General features: G+C 38.5%; 1 protein-coding gene across 4 annotated transcripts in view; it reads left to right on the top strand.

The window, feature by feature from the left end:
- The window catches only part of arhgap32b (Rho GTPase activating protein 32b), a 74,850-nt gene that overhangs the window by 639 nt on the left and 50,366 nt on the right, over window positions 1–23,845 (top strand). For 3 of the 4 annotated variants that reach the window (XM_043221512.1, XM_043221511.1, XM_043221508.1), the window contains exon 2: window positions 21,970–22,083. In XM_043221512.1, the coding sequence (XP_043077447.1) occupies window positions 21,995–22,083 (89 nt within the window). In that variant the 5' untranslated portion in view covers window positions 21,970–21,994. Of the gene's footprint in view, window positions 1–16,512; window positions 16,676–21,969; window positions 22,084–23,845 lie in introns of those variants that run through there. The other variant, XM_043221510.1, reaches the window with a different exon arrangement.

Raw genomic sequence — 23,845 nt, 5'->3', positions numbered from 1 at the left:
TACATTAAATAGCTCGTGGTAGCATAGGGTGGTATTTTCTGGAGTTTGCCCTGTTAAGGGTCGCCGTTCTGGTTTGGATTGGACGTAGGAATCGATTAGGTTGTAATATTCGCGGTCTTGTGGGAGGTGGACTGTTTAATATGCAGCCTACTTTTAAGGGTGTTTAAACTTAGTAGACCTTCGATGGAGCTGTCGTTAAATCACGCGTTAAGACTAGGTAAACAAAGAAACCGAGTCAAAAAACGAGTTGCCTCTCACAGACACGGAACGTTTCGTGTTTCATAATGAGTAGGAGTTTTTTTTTTTTTTTTTTTTTACAATAGTAATATATTTGCGCAGGTTTAAAAACTACTAACGTTACATACATTTCAGGTTTTACGTGTACTGTTTTCTTTGGTTTAGTATAGATCATGGGTTTTCTATTAGATGTCGGCGAATACGACCACTTATGATGATAGGGACCCACATTTTAAAATTTAAAAGGCAGCTATATCGTTTATTTTGCAAAAACGCAAATGATACTGTAAAATGATTTTGAACTTTACATTATTGCTTTCATTTTCAACTCCCAGCACTGTATTTTATACTTCTGTATTTATGTATGTATACCAATCAGATATATACACACATACATATACACACACATTTAACACTTGAATGTTTTCACAGAGGCGTTCCTTGCAGCCAGACCCCAGTTTAAACCTTTGGTCTATGCAAATGAGAATACATGTGCCCACATTTAGATCTGGCTTTCCCTTATGTGCTGAAGCAGTTTGCACTCACAGATCAATATTTTAAACTGATCTCCGATTATTAAACACGTGCTTAGCATTGAAAAATGCTCTCCTCTTGGCCACTTTGCTTTTAGAAAAATAATGATGTGAATCCTAAATTGTATTACAGTCTCCGTCTGAAAGATTCCCAGACTTGACTGTAGAGTCAGCTGGAGGCATCTGTGTGCATATTAAAGCAGCTCTGTGCTCTTGGTGCTGCTCAAAATATTGATTTTGGTGATAAAACTACAGCAATATGTATATGTACAGCTTGGGCTCTAGCCTGTGTTGTGATAAAGCTTGCATTAATTTAATTTTTCTGCAGTCTTATTAAGGACAGCCAGTCCAATCTGATCTGATACTCTTAAAGGGACACTCCACCCAAAAACAAAAACTGTCATTCTTGTGCCGAACACGCACACGCAAAATATATATTTTGAAGAATAACTGAACAGTTTAATTTCCCCTTGACTTCCATTGTATTTTTTGTGCCATGCGTTGTCGTGAAGATTTGAATAGCTGCTGAAGCAATGAGCTGTTATTGATTGGCACAGTGGTCGTATGCTGCTCATATTTCCTCTCATCTTTCAAATTTCCTGCATCAGCTAGCATGCAAATTATATTATAGTTATTTAGAGAACATCGATGCATAACTCTTTAAAATTGTAATGTATTCACTGCAACTTTGATAACAAGCACTGTAAAATTGAAGATACGGCGCAAGATAAGCATCCAAACTAATAACAGCCCATGTGTTTGTACACACAGGTTGCACATTGCCTGGACGCCATTGGACTGAATTATTATTGTGTACAAACCCACCGGGTCCGAAGCAACCAGTTCATAGAAAAGCTCTCATATTGAATTCAATTTTGTAATGCACTTTTGAAGCATTTCATTCCCAAAAGCCATGAGATCAAAGTCTGATTTCATTAGTTCATCTATTCTTTAACTCAGACAGGCAGTGTGGGATAAGATATTGATATCTGACCTACATAACTAGTGAAGACACTCCCTGCATGAATACAAATTTGTCAGGTCATTACAAAATGTGCTGCATATATTACTCTCATTGGAGAAATATAAAGGTTTGGAACGTTTCCATCCAGACATGCGATTAGTCTTCCTGTTTATGTATTAGGAGCAATGCATCACTGTAGAAGATGGGAAGTGCGCCGTTACAAGTTTGTATTGGCTTTCTAATGCCTGTGACTTTACATTTCCTCCCTCCTTTCATTTTTAATATTCGGAGATGTCATTTAGTCTTCCGACTGAAGAAGAGGATCCCATCTGATTAACATTCAGCCATTCATAAATGCTTGTCATGAACTGAAACGAATGTTCGGGAAATCCAGCGAGTTTAGGTTTTCTGTAATATCTTTGTAACCATTTTAATTGGAAATGAATCTCTCCGAGAAGACTGAGCTTGATTTGTGTTGGTGAAAACAGCATATGTGATTCAAGATACAGTGTCAGCCGCATCAGAACGATACGGGGTGTGTTGTAATATTAACGTTCGATTCTCTCCAGCAGCCATCTGTTTTCCTTATGTGTAGGGGTTTGCATTTTTTCATGTGTACTTGGTGAATGCCTTGGGGTCATCACACTGCTCTGCGAAATGAGGAAAGAATTTAAATCTTCGCATTGAAATATCAAAGCATCTGTGTTTCTTCATATTTTTTTTCTCTCTCGTACATTAGTGGCTGATAATGTGAATTTGAGTTAATGGCCTTGAATCTCTGGATGAGAACAGCGTTTGCTTTGTAAGCCTATGCAAACGCATGCAAAACAGTATGACATAAGGCAGTGTTGTTCAGACAGCCATTGTGGGGAGGTAGGTATTATACAAACCTTCCTCTCGGTGGCTTTACTAATGTGATCCACCTCTCTGGAACCGACAGTCGTTTCTTTTAGATAGGAATTCATTGATATTTTCAGTTGAATGGACATGTTGTCTTAGAGAGCAAGGCTAATGCAAAGTTAGCCCACTTCTGCAAGGCTTAAATTCCATTTAGAGTGTTCTGACATAGTCGTGGAAGAGATTTGGATTGTGTAGTAAAGACTGTTTTATATGTTCCAGACACCAGACCTTTTTGTACTAAAAAATATTGTTCGCTGTGTAACAACTAACCAATTAGTTCTGCATGAATTGTACAGGGCTCTCTGCTCAGTCACGGTCAGATGTTAAATTTTCCGACAGGGACTTGAAGAAGCATAGTGTATCTGAAGATAGAGTAATCTTGGCAGGGAATATGAGTGCTGTAATTGGGCTGCTTATTTGAGAGGGTTTAGGAGAACCTCAGAGCTGAAGGATGTTTGAATTAGGCTGACGCATTGCAGCTTAACTAAACAGACAAATCAGTCTGGCATTGAGAAAACATGAGGAAAAGATGTCGAGAAATGCGCTGTGCAAAGAACTCACCTTTAACTATGGGGAAATGTGTACTGTACTCAACCTTATCATTATCTCCTCCTTTCCTCCCTGAAGATACATTGCCTCAGCAAATTAAACATGCTGTTTACCTGTTTGTGTTTAGCTTTTAAACACTTTTTTCCCATGTCATGGTGGTGGGAAAAGCATTCTAAGCACTTTGCAGAGCAGTTTCATTAATAGGTGTGGATGCTTAGCTCAAAACGCTTGTGTAAGTGCAAGCCTTAGCTGACTGATGTGACGACTATGTTCTGCTCATCATGTTTTCCCTCTACAAACCTTTGCAAAGAAGTGAATCTGTTATCCGGACCATTGGTCTTGTTTTATCTATAATGTAATATAGTTGTTATTACAGTCCCTATTAGTAGTAATACTAAATGATAGTACATATTAGCCTGTTATTTATTATATACACTGCCGTTCAAAAGTTTGGATTTCAGTAAATGTTTTTATTTTAGCAAGAACGTAATAAACTGATCAAAAGTCATGTATTTTGTGTGTATACACAAACATGCACACACTTCAAATAAATTCACTTCAAATTTCTTTTAAGCTTCTCTGCATTCTTTGATTAGTCGATTACTTCGTAATTATTTAATTTCACAAATATATTAAGCAGCACAACTTTTTTCAAAGTAAACATTCACCAGGTCATAGTAGAGTGATTTCTGAAGTCTGGCTGCTGAAAATCCAGCTTTGCCACTGCAAGAATAAATTTATATTTAATAAATAAGAAGCATTTTTACTGTGTTTGTAATTAAACAAATGCAACCTTGGTGTGCATTAGAGACATTTTTGGAAAAAAATCTTACCAACTTGTGAATAGTAGTTTATATGTATTTTCCAAAGTACAACATAGCCATTATTATTATTAGGGATAGACTGAAATGAAAATCCACAAAAATATGCGGTGCTAGTAGTCTCTCACTGTCTGTGCTTATATGATTTTTGCTTCTTTCTCAAAAATTAAATGCTTCCACACTGCCAGCAAGTTTGCAGTGTTAGTGTGGACCTCTAATTGATCGCGTCATGTCATTGTTCGGTACCATTTATTTTGTCTTTTTGCTCATTTGTGCTGTTTCTGGTTGAATAATTTCGGTTGCAGAACATTCGGTGCATGCCTAAATATTATGCAATTAATTGGAAAAACAAAGCAGCATTCTGTATTTTCCTAAAAGTTCCAAAGTGTTCTTACTGCTTACATAACCTCGTATATGTGCCAAACGAATCCATACTCCAACTCCGACTGAAAAGTTTGCAATTCGATCAAAGGATTCATTGTCTGTGTACAATCAGCACTGCCACACACAAAGCCTTGGCTGAACTCTAACCCCCAGCTCCGAGGGCTAAGGACGCATTGTGCGGGAATGAGGGCTTTGTCATTCCAGGCTGCATGTCCATTAATTGCTGGAATCTCATACATCGGTTCGTCCTCTGACCTCCACACTCTAGCTGAGCAAGCGACTGTGCGCTGAGCATGAAAAGCATCTCCATTGGTCTTCACTATGTAGAGATACTTTGGAATTCCTCATGGATTCTTTGCGTATAAACAATTCCCACATTGAGAAAGGTTGTTGGAGAACAGCCAGGGAATTCCTACAATGGAGGATAATGAGGAAGCCTTGACAAAAGAAGTTCTCATTCAGTATTCAATTGGCAACATGGTGTGCCGAGGAGCTCCCCTGCAAAAAACTGATACCTTGGGAATGTTTGCAGAGTTTATTACAGTTCTCTTTAAGTGTATCTACACACTGCAAAATGCATTTCCACTGCAGTTTAGTACCGCTTTAGAGTGGGCGGTATTATTCACGTCATTATAGTTGCACCGGCTCTACTGCCATGATTCCTGGAAAACGTTTTTTTTTTTTTTTTTTTGTCACCCCATCAAGCTCTCGCTTGATCCACTCCTTGACTATCATTGAGAACAACATCTGTACTTCCTAACAGACTATGAAACATTTTTTGGTTGTTTAAATGGTTGTGCTCATTCAAAACAGTTGCATTTTTTTCCTTCGCTGGCTTGTGTTGATTTAAATGTAATGGGTCTGGGTGTGTGGGTGTCTCATGCAAGTTTATTGATGCAGGTAGTGACAATTCTCTCAGGCCATTGAGTGTTCTAGCAGAGTGTACATGTCAAGTTTTAGTAATGGTACGGTACGCTTGAAACTCTCCCCCACTGCATGCCGTACCATGCAGTTTAAAAGTGGCAATAGTTTTATAAAACACTTACTATGTCACGTCAACTGTGGTATCTTTGTTTCTGAACTCAGTCACTTTAAAGAAGTCACACAGCAAAGATATCTGGGATAGTTTTAGAATGTTGTACATAAACCTCAACAAAAAAAGAGCTCATAACACAACAAATAAATAACAATTTAACAAAACAGCAAAGCAGTCGAGTAGCTGTTACAGCATAATGTATTCATGTAGCATGCTTGCTAGGATCTTAAACACATTTGAGCAATACCCTTTATTCACAATTATTGGTTTAAACAGTTGTTTTACCACTTAAGAAAGCATTTGGTTGAATTTAGTTCAACTTGGGTTTTTATCCAGTTTCGTTTCTTAGTATTTGTGACTCGGAACATGTAACCCTTTTTTACAGTACAGTAAAGTACAGTGTTTATGCAAAAATTGTACTCATTTCTTGATTACTCTGTCATATGTATTGATTCCACTGTTTCTTGTAGAATGCAGACGCCACAGAGAAGTTTGCAGAAGACTCTCTGTCACATCACTGGACCTGTTGCTATTGAAAGCACCTTCTTTAATTTATTCAAACAATCTTGTCCCTTGATCAGCTCCTGAAATCACACTTGATATAAATTGCCTCTGTGATTGTCGTATTCAGCGCAACCTTCCAAAGCACAGCAAGCATACGACTTGATGCTCCAGCTGTGGGAAAGAGCAATTTGAGGGATGACTCATCTGTGGAGAATCTTCAGTCTCAGTTCTGACAGCTCATTCTTCCTGTTAACTCTAATTTGACTGAAATGCAAATGGGTGCTGCATACATACTATATGTGGTGGTGGTGTTTCTTTTTTCCTTTTTTTCGTCACTATGTTGTGCCCGGCATGTCGATGTTAATTTTTGACCGTTGGTGTCGGTAGAATTTAAGAGACTACAACAAGCTGGCTTTTGTCAGACTAGATTCAAGTAACAAACAGTAATCCAAAAAATAGTTCCATTATTTTCGTGAAGGACATTCTTTCCGACTTTCCTATACGAGGATCATTAATAAATGTTGAGACTGATGACATTGGGAATATATATTGAAATTTTGTTTCTCACCCCATTGGCAAAACGTTGATCATTTCTAAAGTAATTTGAATAGGGAGCCTTCAGCTCAAACAGAATGTGCTGCTTAGATAATCTCTTGCACCTTTAATTGGATTGGGATGTGAAGATTGGGTCAAACAAGGTCACGCTGGAAGTGTTAAGCTGTTTGACGAGTCATGAATGGGCTGGTGACAGCTAACTTGTAGATTTAGCTTAGAGCTGAAATATGTACATTTTAAAATAGAAAAGAGACTAGCTTCACTCAAGGCATTCTCATTATCCTGGGTTTAAGTGATGTTTATACACAATGATTAAAATGTAGTAACTCATTAGCCAACCTAGACATTATTGAACCAACCTAGACATTCATTATAGTTTATTGTATTTATATTGCACTCAAAGCAGTGTGTATTGCTTCTGTGTTATGCATGTATGTATAAAAGAGTCACTTTACAGTAGCTTTTGTGTCAGTACTCATCATATTCCACAGAGCTACTGTTAAATGAAATCCTTTTAGAGTAGCACGTCAAGTGAAATGGGCAAATGCTTTAAATTAAAATGTGATACTTTGTGTTGGAGTGATGTGGTAAAAAGCATTTGCTGTGATCTAGGATTTTTCCAAACTCTTGTAAATCTTGAGTGAAACCACGCCTGACAGAATTGGGACACACGGAGCAATTTAGGATCGGAAGACAACGAAGAACCTCCTAGACCAAAACTGATGTTATCTGCTATCTCTGCTTCGTTAAAGGTGAAATGTTCTGGCTTGCTTTGCCGAATGGTCTTTTCCACACTTTATTCCTATAGTAGTTTGAGTTCCGACTGCCAGAGGTGTTTTTTGTCATATGCAGGAAATTCTGGGTCACATCTGACTTGAGCTCTTTTAAAACTGCAAGATTTATCAGTCTGACAGAGAAGATTACTCTTGTATTTTTATTGTTGGACAGAAATTTGTCATAAAGCCCTTTGTCTAACGTTACCTTTTAAAATCAACCTCATTCCTTATCAATATTTCTTGCTTCACTCTGGAAAAAAATGTTTAACCAAAATGAGTCTTGTAAGTACTTTTGTTAGGTAAGTTGTGCGTTTTCTTTCTAATCAAGCTAATTAACCCTAATTGTTCAAGACTGTTGGACTGAATTTCAAAATAAATGTCATAGAAACCATCGGCTTTCTGTTCCACACCACTGAACTCCTTCCTGAGGGCATAGACCTGTGATACTATGGATTGAGGCTCATAAATTAATCATTAAAGACTGAATGTATTAATTATTAATGCACATTCAGGCAATAACAGCCATCAGTTAAATCTCATTGGTCCACTCTGGTTTAAAGTGTCAGGTTTTCCACAGTAAAATTCTTCTTTTGACCTTTTTAAGCAACTTTATAAACTGTTGCACCCATATATTGCCACCATATATAGTATATTTGTAATTATTACATGAATGTTGTTCCAGGATAACTTGTCCTGTCCAAATTTGAGGGTCGCATGTAACATCCTAGAATACGCACTGAGCTAAAAATTTTTAAAGATTGTGAAAATGCTGTATTTGTATGCTTATAGATTAAAATGTCTTTATCTTAAGAACCTATGTTGAGAGTTCCAATTGTGATGCAGTTTGGAGGTTGCTAGTGTAGGCAGCAGACAGCAAGGGAGCTCAGTAGGATTTGGAGCACGGTGATACTTGGCTATATTATGAAAGCAAGGCCAATCTACTCTTAATACAGATTTTTTTTTTTTGCTGTTTGCGGTTTCTTTTCTTTGCTCTTGAAGTACACTCGAGTAAAGTTTACTTTCCTTCTGGAGTGCTTCCTAATGCCACAGGCTGCCCTATGTTCTTTGATCAGCTGCTGGCACTTGACACTGGCACTGAGTGATCGTGGCTGTTGCCAGCCAGCTGCCTGGGGTGAGTGAGGAATATCAGACTGATTTCTTTCTGTTCCTGATAGATGCAGGACCTCCAGACATTTCTCAAGAGCTTCATTGATAGGGTTTGCAGTGTCCTCTTTTTCTTCGTCTTGTCCCACGCCTTTCTCAAACCTCACTTGAATGCTCACCCACACCAAGTTGTGTTTTTCTTTTGTGAAACTGCAAAGGCAGTGAGATGCGTTTCCCATATTTTGATGTTCGTTGGAGATAGAAACCTGTTTGTTTGTTCAGCAGTAGGCCTATCTCAAGGCCATCTCGTGATGTTTTTCTTGCTCGCTGAGGAGGTCAGGGAAAAGTCTCTTGTAGGCTAAGTGTTGTGAGACTGCCGAGTGATGGTCTGATCTCTATCGTGCTACACAGTCAACCTGAAAACACATTTTAGCACTGCTTTACTAACTTGCTTTTGCAACTGTATTTCTGTCATCATTTATTTATTTATTTAATAAAGGTGTTTTTAGCTATAGTGGTTTTGACAAACCATCTGCAAAGCAAAGTTATTTTTGGAGGTATAGATGCTGGGATTTGTCAGCTCTCAGATACAGCACTGAATTAATGAGCAATGACCTGTCCTTGGACATGACTCGCACCTGGACTCTGCAGGCATGTCAGTTCGATATGCAAAGCTCTGGATACAAATAATAACCTGGGACTTAAACCGACACTGTAAAGAGAAGACTTCCTGTTCATTTCTGTCAAGAACAGGCTCATCAGACATTTATAATCAACAGATTTCAAAGAAATACTGTCTGCTCTAAATTTAATGTCAGATTATTCCCCTCAAATGTTTGAACTGTATCTCTAAGGCGTTCTTTTTTTTCTGTTTTAAGAAATCTCTGCCGACTAAAGGTCAAGCAAAGACTTAAAGACTCAAACAGGAAGAAATGTTGCTGGTCAGAAGAGTAGAATGGAAAGCACTGGTATTTTGTCAGGAACATTGACTTTGTGACTTAAGGAACAAGCCAGTGAAATGAGCCAGCTTGTTCATTCGCGCAGATGCTTTAAAACCTACTATCTTTTCCAGCTTCTGGAGATAAATGTGTAGTATTTCAGAGTGATTACGCAGGATCTGTACTGCTTGTTTCTGGATCCCGCAGAGCCTTTTCACAACAGCGATTTTGGCTTGTGGCTTTATTTATTGATGCTAGATGAGAATCTGCTTTTGGAAGTGTTTGCTTGTAACAGCAAACAAAGCAGGACCTTGTGTAAATATAAGGATGGAATATTAATAACATAAACCTTAGTGCAACAAATTCAATTTTATTAAGGGACCAACATACTGGAGGAAGGGAAGTCATAATCAACAAGTTGGAATGGTTTAGCTTTTCATAATGCATAATGACAGGCCGCACAGGCTGATCATTTTAGAGTTGGTTTCAGGTAAAATTATTTCTGTTTTCGAAGACTGGCTGTACATAAATAGTCATAACTTCAAATTTCACTCTTCCAATGTTAGAAGCCCAATGCCAGTTAACAAATTATTTATGGTTCAGACCTCCCTCTGTAGGACATCCTGCTGTCAACTTTCATAACAGTGCTTTGAACAAGAAATGTGATGTTTGCAAGGTCTCCAGGGTCAAGTATGCTCAGGTTCTAGTGTGCATAATAGCCAGTTCTGTTGTTAAAAAAAACCGACCTGTGCTGTCATCAGCCTGCGTTTCCCTTTTATCTCAGATTCATCCTCTGATATCAGTGTGATACCTTGTGCTGTCTTACTGAGGCACAGCCTTTCCTCAGCCATGTGTCAAACAACCTGTCAATCAAACGGTCACATTGTGCTTTTGTTAAGCAGTGAATCTTCTTTTAGGAAAAGATTTACTGACTTGCTTGTATTATAGAGTGAAATGTGCTAATAAATGCAGTTCTGTCATTTTAAACTTGAAATATGGACATTTTATATTATTTGTACTGCGTAAATAGTTACTTATTTAGGCAGTAGTTAGGAATGAAATGTTAATGAATATCAAATACATACAGGATTTAAGCAATTGCGTTATCATTGAGATGCTTTATGATCATTAACGCTGAAACACTGATCTATAAGAAGACTCTTCATTTTTGCTCTTCATGTAAAGGCCTTTTTTTTTACTCATCCCAAGATTTTGTAAGTTGTGAGTTCACTCTTTGACAAGCGTCAAGTGAAGTTCATGTTTGTTGTATCTTCAGCTGTGTTCTCTTTCCAGTTGGAATGGCTGAATGTTATTTACAAACTCGTGGCTTTGCTTCATGCCCATTGGCTGGTTGATAGAGGATGAATTTAGATATTATGGGCAGGTGTAATGTTCCGGCCCTCGAGACTCTAAAAGGAAGGATCAGATTTCTCCTCATGGGTGCAGGGGTATTGATTTAGTGTTAAATGGCGGGGCGACTGGAATGGTTGAATGCAGTATCTTCAAGGTTCTTTTATCTTATGTAAGTCTCGAGGTTAGGACACTGAGATCTTGCTTAAGGTTATGGATGAGCCAAATGAGTTACTGAACACAGATTTGTTTTGTCTGAAAGAACATATCAAGAAAGTTTTATCATGTTTTGTCATTCCTCAAACTCTTAAGCATTAAGCATGCATTACACTCCATCTTACTACTTATGTTTTCAATTGCTGTGTAGTCAAAACATTAAAATGTTGATAAACTAATATCTGTTAATTCAACCAATGTATTAGGGTTTTTTTTCTACCCATGATCCTCTAAAACACCCCCCCCCCACCTCACACTTTGTGTGGATTTGTATAACAGTTTTGTTTGTACATGCTCTAGGCTCAGACATTCACCCATTTGAAACCCAGACTGTCTCTCTATGGCTCGTCATTGAGATGTGCTGCAGTCCTCGGAGCGGTGGCCTATTTCCTCCACTGCTCCGTTATGAATTACTCTGAATGCATGCTACTCGCTGAATTAGGGTCAGGGCTTTTTAGAAAGAGAGATCAAACAGGTCTGTCTGATGAGAGAGGTGGTGCAAACACTGAGAGAAAATCCTGTCATTGTGCAGCTGAGTTCAGAATGTGGAAGCTTCTGGACAAGTGCAGGAACCATGCAGCTCTCCAATCCATTTCCATTATAGTAGTATTTTCCATTGTATGCCGTTCCATGCAGGATGTACATGATCGCAAACAATGTATTAATTTTTGCAATAATATTTTAAGAATTGATTTTAGAAAATCTAGTTTGTTGGGTAAACTTAATTGCCTTTTCAAAGATAGTTTTTTTTTATTTCATTAATATTGGTGAACTGCATTGGTAAGAGGAGCATCAAAAAATAACTTGTGAGATACAGGCTATTTTCTTTATTTTTCGGCAGTGAAGCATGGTATTGCAGTGGATTGCAGTTACTTGATAAAGAACCCACACTGCAAAGAACTTCATCCTATTTGACGTTCTGTTTCAGTTGTTTCATCCTGCTTCTCATTGGTTTGAGACAAGCCTGTGTCTCCATGTTACAGACTAGTAAGTCAAGTGGTGCCATATTTCACTCCTCTGATGTTGGGCCACTAATTTTATCCCCTCTATACATGCAGCACTCTTCAAAAGTCTGCATTTCTATTTTTACTGGGTCCTAATTAGGCGATTCATGTAGTCTGAAGAATCAGCTTCTATACGTGCACCCTGAGGAACTGACTAGTGTTGTTCTCAATTAAATCCAGAGATGTACAGTAGGAGCTACATTTTATAAGCCGCTCATAAACCTGAAAAGGAGTGTCGACCTTTGTTTTTAATTGTGCTGAAAAGAAATCTTAAAGGCTGAACTTACTAACTTCACAAACCACTGTGGATCTTTGCACACTGTATATCAGAGAGACTCAATAGTTGTGGCTAATTGAAAAGATGATGTGTAGCAAATGAGTATTCGAGGATCAACTTTGCTATTCAAAGCCATTAAACACTGCCATCCCCGTACCTCATTGCAAAAGGAAAAGTGCTGTGGTTTGCAAGATCCATAACAATTTTAAAGCATGTGAGAATGCCTTTGCTTTAACATTTCAGTTCATTTTCTTTTAGTATGCAAATTTCTTGTCAATTACAGCACCAACTTGCACTTTGCATAACCGTGCAGAAACAAACAAATGAGTTACCTACATTTCATGTAACAGTATATTGCTTTGTAGTGTGTGAAATTTCATTTAAAGCTTTATTTGGAGCCGGCACGCATAAGAATGGTCATTCTGGGAATTATTACTTCACATTTTTCCCTTCCTGGAGGAAAAAGTATGTATTTGCTTGCTCATTATTAGGTTTATATTAAATATAGCCACAGCTTGAATTTCTGTCAGAGCGAAAACGAGGTTAGCCACAATTTGATGAAGCAATTAAGCATAATGATGCATCCATGCATGCAGACATAACCTATTCTTCCTGCACACTGAGGGATAATTAATGTCATCGACACAGGGCATGGATCTGATTGTGCATTTGAAACCAACTAGTGCATTCAATCCAGAACTGCATCTAAATGACAGAGAGATGATGGAAGTTTTCTCTTCCTAAAATCAACCTTGCTGCAGATGACTCAGAGCCTGAGCAGGATTTTGTTTTTGGCCTCGCAAGGCAACAGGCTTTTGGTTCACTTCTCTATGTAATGAGGCAGTGTATCATTCTGTCTTTCTGAGCAAAGATGCCGGTGAAATAAAAGTGAGACCCTGATGAAACACACAGTCTCTGTTTCATGAATATTAATGTCGTATGCTGGTGGTTGACGGCCTAGATTTCTCTCTGTCTCTCTTTTTTGGGGCTGGAATGGAGAGAAGAAGAAAGTTCTTTGCATTTAGTATGAGAGAGGGATGCTTATCGGGCCTGTGAATCTCTGCTGGAAGAGCTTAGGTGAGGTGCTGTTCCTGTTTAGCGCCGGGATGGCACTGACAGGATTATCATGCCGTGTTATTTCTGCCTCATTAATCAAAGTAAGAGGCATGACGATGAGATCGAGACAGTTCACAAAGACTTTAATCTATGCAGGGACCTCACACAGCTTGTGCTCATCGTTGGCCAGCAGGTATTTTGATTGACCACTATGTTAACACCATAGACTGTAAAAACATGGATGCAGTGAATGTGTCATCACCTGTAGGTTTCTGTAGAGCATTATGGAAACCCAAAATGAGCAGAGCCCAAACAGTGGTTCTGAAATATGGCTGTTTAGCTCCAAATTTTTTTTCTAATGATCCCGAAGACAGTGGGTGTGTTTTGAGATTCGTGTGTTGTCTTTCTCTTAAAAGAAATAAATTCTTAAAGGGTCTATGCGACAGACTCCTTTTAGAAAGCTACTCTCTAGTGGTCAGTCAGTGACTTCAGTGTTGGCCACTGTCAAGAAAGACGGGAAGGTTGTCGTTTAGTTCACGCCAAATGTGATGCTATTGAGTCACAGCCAATTAAAAGATTTTTGATGTTATGTGGAGCAGGATTTTGGCTGTGTAGTGGAACACTAGAAAAAGAAACAAAACAATATCTGACATGTACAGCCACTCAGGTGCAATTAGGATTCATCTAAGCTTGATAAACAGGACATTCAATGCTAACTGGCCACATTTGTTAAGTGGCCAGTAGACGGACAGTAACCACAAGGAGTCTTCATTATCAGTTATTGCATTGAGTTAGAGTCCTCCGAAGGCCATTGTAATATGCTTTCTCTCTATCTACTTGATAAACAGTCTAACTGGTGTCATTTATCTCTCTCTGTAGCACTGCACAAGGTTCCCAAGTTTTGGCCTTCAAGCCTTGGAGTCTGAAGTGTGAAACCGCATCAGACTGGCAGAGTTTTCTCATTTAACTCTTATTTAGCTCTCAACCTGACTCCAGAAAGTAGTGATGAACTACATTAGTGAAATCACTAAACCATTCCACAGAAGCACTGCAGAGGCCATAAAGAAAATTAGCCTCAGTGCCCAGCTCAGTCTGAGCCATTTCGCATTCTCATTTTTTTTTCCTCTGTCTTTTTTTTTTTTAATGCTTCTCCCCTGTTGTTTTGAATCTCATATTGTTTTTTTTTTTTTTTTTTTCTTGCATGTAGCTTTGCCATTTAATAGACCACAGCAGTGATCAGTTTGAATCAACGTTTGAAAAGCATTCAGTGTCATTCTTATTGGATTTATTTGTTTTAATCCATGTCAAAACTGTAAAATTGCTTCCTGTAAACATTATTTTGACAGTAAAATCTATGGTTACTGGCATGCTAAGCTTTGGGGTCAATAATATAGTATAGTATATTATGGTATAGGGCGGGCAGTAAAAATATAATAATAATTAATATATTAATTATTAATTAATTAATAATATTTTCTTCAATAAAACATTAACAAGAGTTTGATAAATGTTCTATGTAATATTTATATGCCAAAAGTAGAATGAAATAGTGCTAACGGTGCCACACGGACCATTTATCTGCTTAGTTCAAAGTTCAAACTGCAACGCAGCACAAGCTCATTAAAGCAAATGTGTTTACTTGCTCATAACTGTCAATCATGAAAGCACTAAACAGCTCTTTAAAATACAGTGAGAAGCTGTTGAATTCAGTGAAGAAAGCAAATAATTCTGTGATTTTGAACTAGAAGTATTTTAACTGCCAGATGAAACAACTCTTGACAAACAGGAGAAATGCTGTGCACAATGACGTAGTCAGAAAGCTTTTCAATCTACAAATCGCCATCATTCACCATGGATTTGTGTATTTGTACTAAATGTATATCGATTTGTTCTGTTTTTTTAATAAAGATACCTATAAAATACTTTTTATTTTTTACCATAGTATTGAGGAGCTATATGTTTTAATTGTGGTTACACTACCAATGGATCAATGGTTAATTTGAATAAGTCACACAGTCAGAATAATTATATTTCACCATTTAAAAATGAGACTGTTACAACATTTACAGATGTTACTGTTTTTGATAATGAACAGAAATTTACATCCTTACTCAAGCTACTACACCTGTTATCTCAATCTAATATAAAAATATATTAAATTGTAATAACACTAGAAACTAAAACTTTTAGTTTCTATTTGTGTAAAACTGATACAGATAAAGCACTGTACAGTGTCAGTTTCACATGCGTGAAACTATAGCAGAATATATTTTCCCAGCTTTATAGTCTTGGGCCTGATAGTGACCTGTAGCCCACGCAGGGGCTGCGTTGTGGGACAGCGGGCTGCTCTCTCCACGACCCCACTCGGCTGGATTTGTACAGCCGATCTGCTGAAGCCGTAGGTTTCCGGCCCACATTGTTTGGAGTGGAGAGTCTTTTCTGTGAGCCCACTGAGCCACAGTTTTTTTTCAGGCTCAAGAGTCTCCCTGCCCAGCAGTCTCTGCCTGTTCCCATTCATTCAAATGGCTGCCCACTTCCCATGTAAGCCAGCAATGTAAGCAGAGCCTGGGCTATTCATCAGCACTGACCTTTTCTCCCAAGATTCGGCCCGATTGATTACTGATGTCTGATGCGGGGTGACATACCCATTCAGCCGTAACATATGTTTTGAAATAGCAACACACACAACCTCATCCTGCTTTAAGGAGAGTGTCCATGGGAAATACTGAGGCTGGGATTTTTCATTAGTCATTTGGACTTCTGTTGCTTTTTTATTTAGAGGGTGGGGAGAGGGATAATTTCCAAATATAGTAAGTTCAAGTTGGTTAACGGTACAAACTGTCCCTTTGTTTTCTCAGTCTAATTAAGCATGAACAGCCATCTAATAGCGATACCCCCGGGACGGGCAGCAAAGCGCTTCAAAGCATGCTAATTATTCTCACACAGGTATTGGGTCTAAAGTTTCCAGGCTAAAGCGACAGTAGCATGATAAATACCCTTGTAGACCATAACACACTGACAGGTCTTACCTTGATGATGCTGTTTACCTAACTCTCTCTTTTTTTTTTTTTTTTTTTTTACTCTGGTGACCGCACATATTTCCTCTTTGCGAAGGCGGTTTGGCAGGTCACAGTATTGAATCTGGCAGGGCTTTTAGAAGTTCCCCGAACTCCAAACGAAAGGGGAAGGACATGCTGAGTCACCCTTCACGGAAAGTGATATTATAGCACTACTTCCAAAATGCATCACTCTGTATCTGCCACATGATAAATTGTTCACATTTCAAGTTTTGGGCTTGAAAATATGCCTTTTGGTATTGGCTGAGTGGTTGTTTTTCTCAGTGGTCATGGTGCAGTAGTTGGAGATGGGAAATCGTAGATGATGTATTCATCTTAATTGTACTCCTATCTGACTTATAGCGTAGTCATTTTTCACAGGGTCAGCGATGCTCAAAATAACTTGGACGCCCAGGTAATATGGAGTTTTATTTATTTATTTTTTCTTTTATTGTCTCGTTCTCAGATGTAAGATCTGACTGAAAATCCTGTGTAAATCTGTTCAAAGCTGCAATATTCCTGGCATATAAGTCAGTGAAGCAGGGCTTCATCAGAGCTCTGGCAGTGTTTCTCATGGACTCAGTGGCTGGATGCAGTTTACTCTTATCTCTGGTCTTTTCATTGGTTTTATAGAACTGCTCTTCTGTTCGACGCAACCTCTGGCAATTACCTATTTGCTAAGTACAAGTTGGCTCATCAGCGTCTCCTTTGTCTATGTAAAAAGTGAAAGCAAGTGCTCATATCTTGAGATATACGGATGCTGCAGTAAGCATAAATCTTAAATATAATTTTCAATTATAATATAAATATTATAAACAGTTTTACAGATGGTTTGATATTTTTTATGAAATTTTTTTTGTGCTCTAGCGGTTAATAAACAGGACTGCATGCGCCTTTCGGAACTACTCCTATTGGTTTATGCCTATGGTCAATCACCAGCAGGTTCTGGACTACTCCACAGGTCTTCCTACCAAAACCAGTCTAAATAGCTAGAATATAAACACACACTAATTATAACAGCCCCAATCTCGGTTTGGAGAATGGATTCATTGTGTGCTTATTATTTAAATTTTGTAAACTGTGAATACAAAAAAGTTACGGTCTGCAGCTTTAAATATTAATTAATTTATTTTTGTGGCAAATGATATTATACTAAGTAACCCAGACCTCACAAAGATTTATCAAACAGTTCACAGATTTCACAGATGTTCACCTTGGAGTGTTCATCCCTGATTTATTTCTTTTACCCCAACTATCTCAGGCTGTTGTTTAATGACCAAATCCCCACAGTCTCCCCATGTTTTTGATGTTTTTCTTTTTTTTTTTTTTTTTTTAATGCTTATACATTTTTAACTCTCAGAAATAATGCATACTATTGCCAGTGTCAGGCAATCCGAAGATAAGAATCTTGTAATATTGAGGTTTTGCCTTTAGCTGTGATAAATGCAGGAGAAACATTATTCCTAGTTTTAAATGACTGTGCATCCCTTCGGATATTTTAATAGATTCTCTAACTGTCCTCGTGTTACATTTGTTGAGGTAATGCTCTGCAGAGGCAGGGCCTTGCCCTCTGATGTAATGCCATGTAAACAAATCCCCATCTTTTTCACATTAGTGCAGGCCACCACGTCTTACACCAGACAGATTGTCTGCCTGTCAATGAGATCATGTTTCACCCAGATCTTCACAAAGCTGATGCTCCATTATGAGGTTCTGGAACAGTGGGTTTAAAATGTATTCGTTCTCCTTTTGCAGGTGCAACGCCTTTAAGATTTAACTTTTCTCTGGCAGCTTGCCTGAAAATGGAGTGGTGCAGATAAATTAATTTGGAAGTACAAATTTCGATTATGAAATCAAAACAACAAAAACTATGGCCGCTCATGGCATTTGACCTATTCCAAGAACAAAATGTTAACAAAATATGAATGAATGTTTAAGTAAACAGTTTTGTGATAACGGATCGCAGAGCCGTTCATTTGTCAATGACAAACTTTAGCCGCGTGTTGAAACGTTTCCCGGTTTTTCAGATATTAGATAGCTTGTAAGTAATTTGAATCTTATGAAACACTGAATTCTCATGATGCAATGTAAATGTCAAGAGTTTTTCCCCATTGCTGAATGGTGGGAGGCAGAGAGAAGGTCTTTCAGCGAGCTCACAAATGCTTTGAATGGAACCTGCCCAACACACTGCTGCAGACAACAGACATGAGCTCTGTTCATAAACCCAGTGAGCTGCCAGCATACGATCAATACAGACAGTAGGCACATAGAAAATACCTCCTTTTGGCCACAATCTAAGGCAGCATTGCATGTTTCTTTTAAAGATTTGCCAATTTCAAATGCATTGCAATGAGTTCAGTAGGAGGAAAAAAATGCCCAAGAAGGCAGAGAAGTCTAGAGAAGTAATTTTATGTGGTTTTGCCATTTAGTGTCATTTAATGCGTCAATGGTTTGCAATGTTTACATTAATCTTAATCCTCTGACATGTTTAACACAAAACGAGACTCACTGGAGCAGATGCTAATGGCTTGTATGCATGTGTTCATGACCCGTTTAGTTTTTTGGGAATGTGAAAACTGTATTCTATAAAAACAAATAACACATGCACAAATGCGTGCATTCAAAGATTCTTCAAGAACTACCGTGGGTACGAGCCTCAGCTGAACCTTCTATACTTATAGTCACAAAGCAATTCACAAGTCACTGTTGGTTCTTTAAAATACATGATGAATAAACTTGTCAGTGTGGACAGACTTTAGCTATTGCAGTATAGACACAATGTAACTCCTCCATCCTGAAGAAACAAAGCAACCGTGATGTTCGATACTTCTTGAATATTTACACGTCCTCTTTTTTTTGCATTATCGTTCCACATTGTTCTATCTTTCTGGCCCTTTGGCTAGTTGCCATCCTGTCCACTGAATGCTCTCTCCTCTGCTTTATCTCGAGTAGACACGCCCCTTACTGCTGATTGGCCTACAGGTTTGTTTTGCTATTCGGCCAGACTTTCCTAAAGCGTTTTTGAAAAATAATAAAGAAAATAATAAATATTAAATACAAAAAAAAAAATCTATCAGTTGATTAATTAATAATCAAAATAATAATGTTACAGCTGTAATTATCTATGTACGTTTTTATTTCAGTCAGTTTTATTAATTGTAGCACCTCAACTCAAACTTGTCATGTAGTTGCCAAGGCAGTATTTCTTCATTTTGTTTTGTTTTCCTGATGACATTGTATATTTTATTTCAATTCAGCTTGGTGTTTTATTTTCTTTTATTGTATATTGATTTCGACCTCTTTTCTCCTTCGCAGCGCATGAGCAACACAAAAATCTTAGCATCTGAAATGGCAGAAAGTTTCCTGTAAGGGCTAGATTTAGGTGTAGAGTTGGTGTTATGATGCCGTTGTGGCAGCGTCTTTAAATTCATCTTGCGATTTGACACACAAGACAAAAAAAAAACTGACTTGACCATGTATTTTCAAGACACGGCTGACTGCAGTGTTTCCAGCACATGTGAAGCTGACCTGCTGCATCTTGAAGATCATCGAACACATCTGGATCAAAGTCCTCTTATATGTTAGCACCCAGCTGATAACTAATTAATTGACTACAAGTTCCAAACGAAACAGAAGGTGGTCGCTCGGTGGATGATCTATAGCAATGAATCATTAGAAATTATCCACAGTACTATCCACAGTAGTACAGCCCAGAGCCGTATAGAGAGATATGTTCTCTATGGTTCTGGTACAGGCTAAATGATAGCGATCCAGTTTAACCAATCCTGCACTGAGAGAGGTTAGGACCGCCTACCTTGTTAACATATGGACACAGAAATAAATAAATAAATGTATAAGTGCATAAATATAGACAAACACAAATGTAGAAATAAATTACACTTTTGAAAAAATAATTTATTAAATAATTTACACAAATCTGCATTTATTTATTTCATTAATTTATTATGTATTTTTTCATTCAAGTAAAACTTTTAGGATGGCTGCAGATGGCTGCTTTTACTAATTTTGACTTTTTGACAAATGTTAAAATATATACATTGAATAAAATTTTACTTATGGCAAATGTCATGAAGTTTTTGTTTGTTTTTGTTAGCTCAGCAACATGCTAATGTCAGACAACTGAACTCAAATGTCAGCCAGCCTTTCTTGCGGCTCAGAAAAGCTCTGTTCCAATTCTGTCATTTATGAGATTCTGTGATACTAAGATGTTGCCTTAGGAGGAATCTGCCTATGTAGGCAGCATGGAGATCACTAGGTAACGAAACAACTATTGACGGATTGGTCCGGTCATAGCACTGATAGAGTTAATATCGAATGTGACATCCTTAATGGTCTGGCTAACATTTTTCACTAGCCTTGTATGATGCACTTGGTCTAAACTGTCACATTAACCAGTTGCTCAAGTCATGGATATCGCTGACAGAACCGTTTACAAAGGAAACTTTCCATAAGTTCTTCTCCGCCAGTGCCAAACTCTCACAACAGCCCTTCCCTCTCATTGACATGAAGCTGCTTTTTGAGCGTGCGTGGGTGTACGGCGCTTCCTACAATTTTTCTGCCTGCCAGTCTTTCATAAAGTTCTCCCTGTCTGCTTCAAAGGACACAAAGAAAGCTGCATGGTGGTAGTTGATGGCTACTAAAGGAGGATGGCTGTGTGGGTTTACGGGTTTGTTGTTTTAAACGGATGAGGGATGTCGTCTTGTTCAGCTTGTCATTTATCTCCTGTCTCTGCAATTAAATCCACACAGAGCTTTGGGGTGGGAGTTTTCCTGCATTGCAATCATTAGCTTTGTTTGTGATTGGGTGGCAGCTTTAAAGGTACTGTTACCAAGATTTAATAACCTCTGCTAAGTACCTGGTTTTGCACAAGGGAGGTGGCACATTAGGCAGTCTTAAACTGGATGTATTTATTGGTTCAGTCAATCATTTTTTTCATGCGTTCTTTGGTGTACATAAATGTATCAAATTGATTATTTGGTTTACGTATATAAGTAGCTTATATTTATTTCAGCTTTTTTTTAAATCAGTTAAAAATGATCATTGAACGTTAAAGTACTTTTTCACATTTTCGCTGGATACAATTTTGAGTACACTTGTTTTTTGCCATATAATGATGAAAATTGTGATTTCTAAACATAATTTTTTCTAAAACATTAAGATATTTGAAAATATCTGTTGACCTTTGGCAAGGCTAATCATTCATTTTTAATCTAGCACAAGGGGGAACTGTCACTGTTAATCGGCATATAGGTATACAGGTATAAGTATCAGCTGATCTGATAATCTCACCAAATACCAAATAGCAACCTAGTTAATCTGCTTCGATTTTTACAAATTGTATTTTCAGAACAAGGTACACACATATAATGAATCCGTTTTCCCAAAAATGATCAATGGAGTATGAAGATCAGAGTTTCGCCTAAGTTTCCACGATCCTCTAGAAAGACACAATCTCTATTTAATTTTCTGTTCTCAGCTTGTTTTACTCACATTCTCGCTGTCCATCTTGTTTCGTCTCTCATTTCTAACTCTGTACTCTCTCTCTCTCTCTCTTCTCTCTCTCTCCTCTCTCCCCCTCTCTCTCTCTCTCTCTCTCTCTCTCTCTCTCTCTCTCTCTCTCTCTCTCTCTCTCTCTCTCTCTCTCTCTCTCTCTCTCTCTCTCTCTCTCTCTCTCTCTCTCTCTGGCAGGCTGCTCCTGCAGTGATTCAGTATCATGGAGGCTGGCAGTGGGGCTGCTGCAGTGGTGGGAAGTGCAGCTCTCGGACTGCTCGGAGCCACAGGAAGTCATGACATCTCTGACAGGTAAGACTCACCATCCTTCTTCATCAGACCCCTAAATCCCGGGATATTTAACTCACTCATTTAAGGTACCTGATTTTTTTTCTACATGTATGTCGTGTTTTTGCTCCTGTGTGAGTGTGTGTGTCCCTGCCTCAGCATGCCCTCTGCTTCCCTGCCGTTTCATTCATAAGTGTAGGGGTTATTTCAGTGTGCAGTGTGTGTGTGCAGCAAAGGCTTGGGCACGTACATCCTATTCCTCTCCAGGGGTTTGAGAAGAAATGTCAGAAGTGCAAGCGCTAGGAGGTACAGGCAGACGCAGCCGAAACATGTAGTCTAAAGGTTCTTAGAGAGACGCATTCATATATCTAACATCACCAAGCTGCCAGCATGAGTAAAAAAAAACAACTTGAGGTCATTAGTCACTTGGGAATAACAACATTCCTCTCATAAATATAACCCTGCCCTCATCAAACCCCAAATTTTGCAGTCAGATTACACTGTGCTGAGTGCACAGCCTGTATGAAAATCCACGATGCTGAGTAGTAAAGCCGTGGCAGCCAATAAAAAGCGTTACAGTGCCAGTACACTCCCACCCACCCACTCTCACGGCTGAGCTCTGAGCGCAAGTCACATGATCGACAGCGCTCACGAGAACCTGCATGCTTTGGCGTCCACTCTGATATTCTGTCCTAAATCCCTCATCTATCACCTTCCTACCGACGGTTTCGGGCTTTTCTGTGATTGTCCTGAGTTTTGAGGATTATTGTCCAGTCGTTTTAGCCCTCGGCTTCACTTGAACACAGTCCAAATCTGGTATGCCGAGGGTTGCCATGGCAGCCACAGCTTAGCATATATTAGATATTAGCACAACATCAGTGAAGGAAGGCGAGGAAAAGGACAAGGGGAGGCAGCGTGCGCTCTCAGCTGTTGTGGAAAGCTTTCCAAATGTGGTCGTCATTTTCATACACACCCATGCTTATGATTCATAGTCACTAGGGGAAATGCTTTAGCTGTGCTGAGGCTTTTCTTCCACAGTCCCTGATACTGCGATGACCCGGAGCCCTGCAATCCCTCACTATTCTGTCCTACCACTGCACCGCATGCATATCTTAAATACGCGGCCTCTAGAGTAGGACTCTGACATTGAATAGCCTCCAGCTAGGCAAGTAGTTTGCTGTTTAAAGTGCAGAACAGAATACGTAATAGTTTTTTTTTTTAAGTCTAAACTTTGTTACTGTTCTAATCGACAGTGTCTAGATTCCAGTGTGAGACCTCTAAAGGAGATCAGTTGGTCGCGTGGCCATTTACTTGCCATTTACGAGACGGATATTATCCAAAGCGGCTTACTCTGCGCTAAATGCAGGGCCAGTTTGCTCAGAGCAACTTGGGGGTTTAGTGCCTCAATCAAGGGCACTAAAGTGATAAAACAGGTTTGTGATCTCAGACTTCTTGGATTTTTAAACCACTATCTTTGTGTTAGCAGTCCTTAATCATTGGGTCACTGTTTCCATGTAAAGCTCGTATTCTCCAAGCTCAACACCTGACTGCCGAAGTAAAACTGCAGGTTAAATGGGACTTTCAAAGTATATTTCTTTTCCTAGTGCAAATACTATGTGTGAAATATGCTCAGATTAACATATGATCAAAAAAAAGGTTTTTGTCTTTATTAAAATACTTAAAATGAGATTTGGTTTGTTTTGAGTCTGCAAATTACTCACTGATTAATTTGCAGACTCATTTAAGCCCATGGGTCATTAAATTAACAGTATTAGTGTGTTCACAA

Source organism: Puntigrus tetrazona, chromosome 21 (genome assembly GCF_018831695.1).
Source record: "Puntigrus tetrazona isolate hp1 chromosome 21, ASM1883169v1, whole genome shotgun sequence".
NCBI classification, from domain to species: Eukaryota; Metazoa; Chordata; class Actinopteri; order Cypriniformes; family Cyprinidae; genus Puntigrus; species Puntigrus tetrazona.
This window is presented reverse-complemented; position numbering and strand designations above follow the sequence as displayed.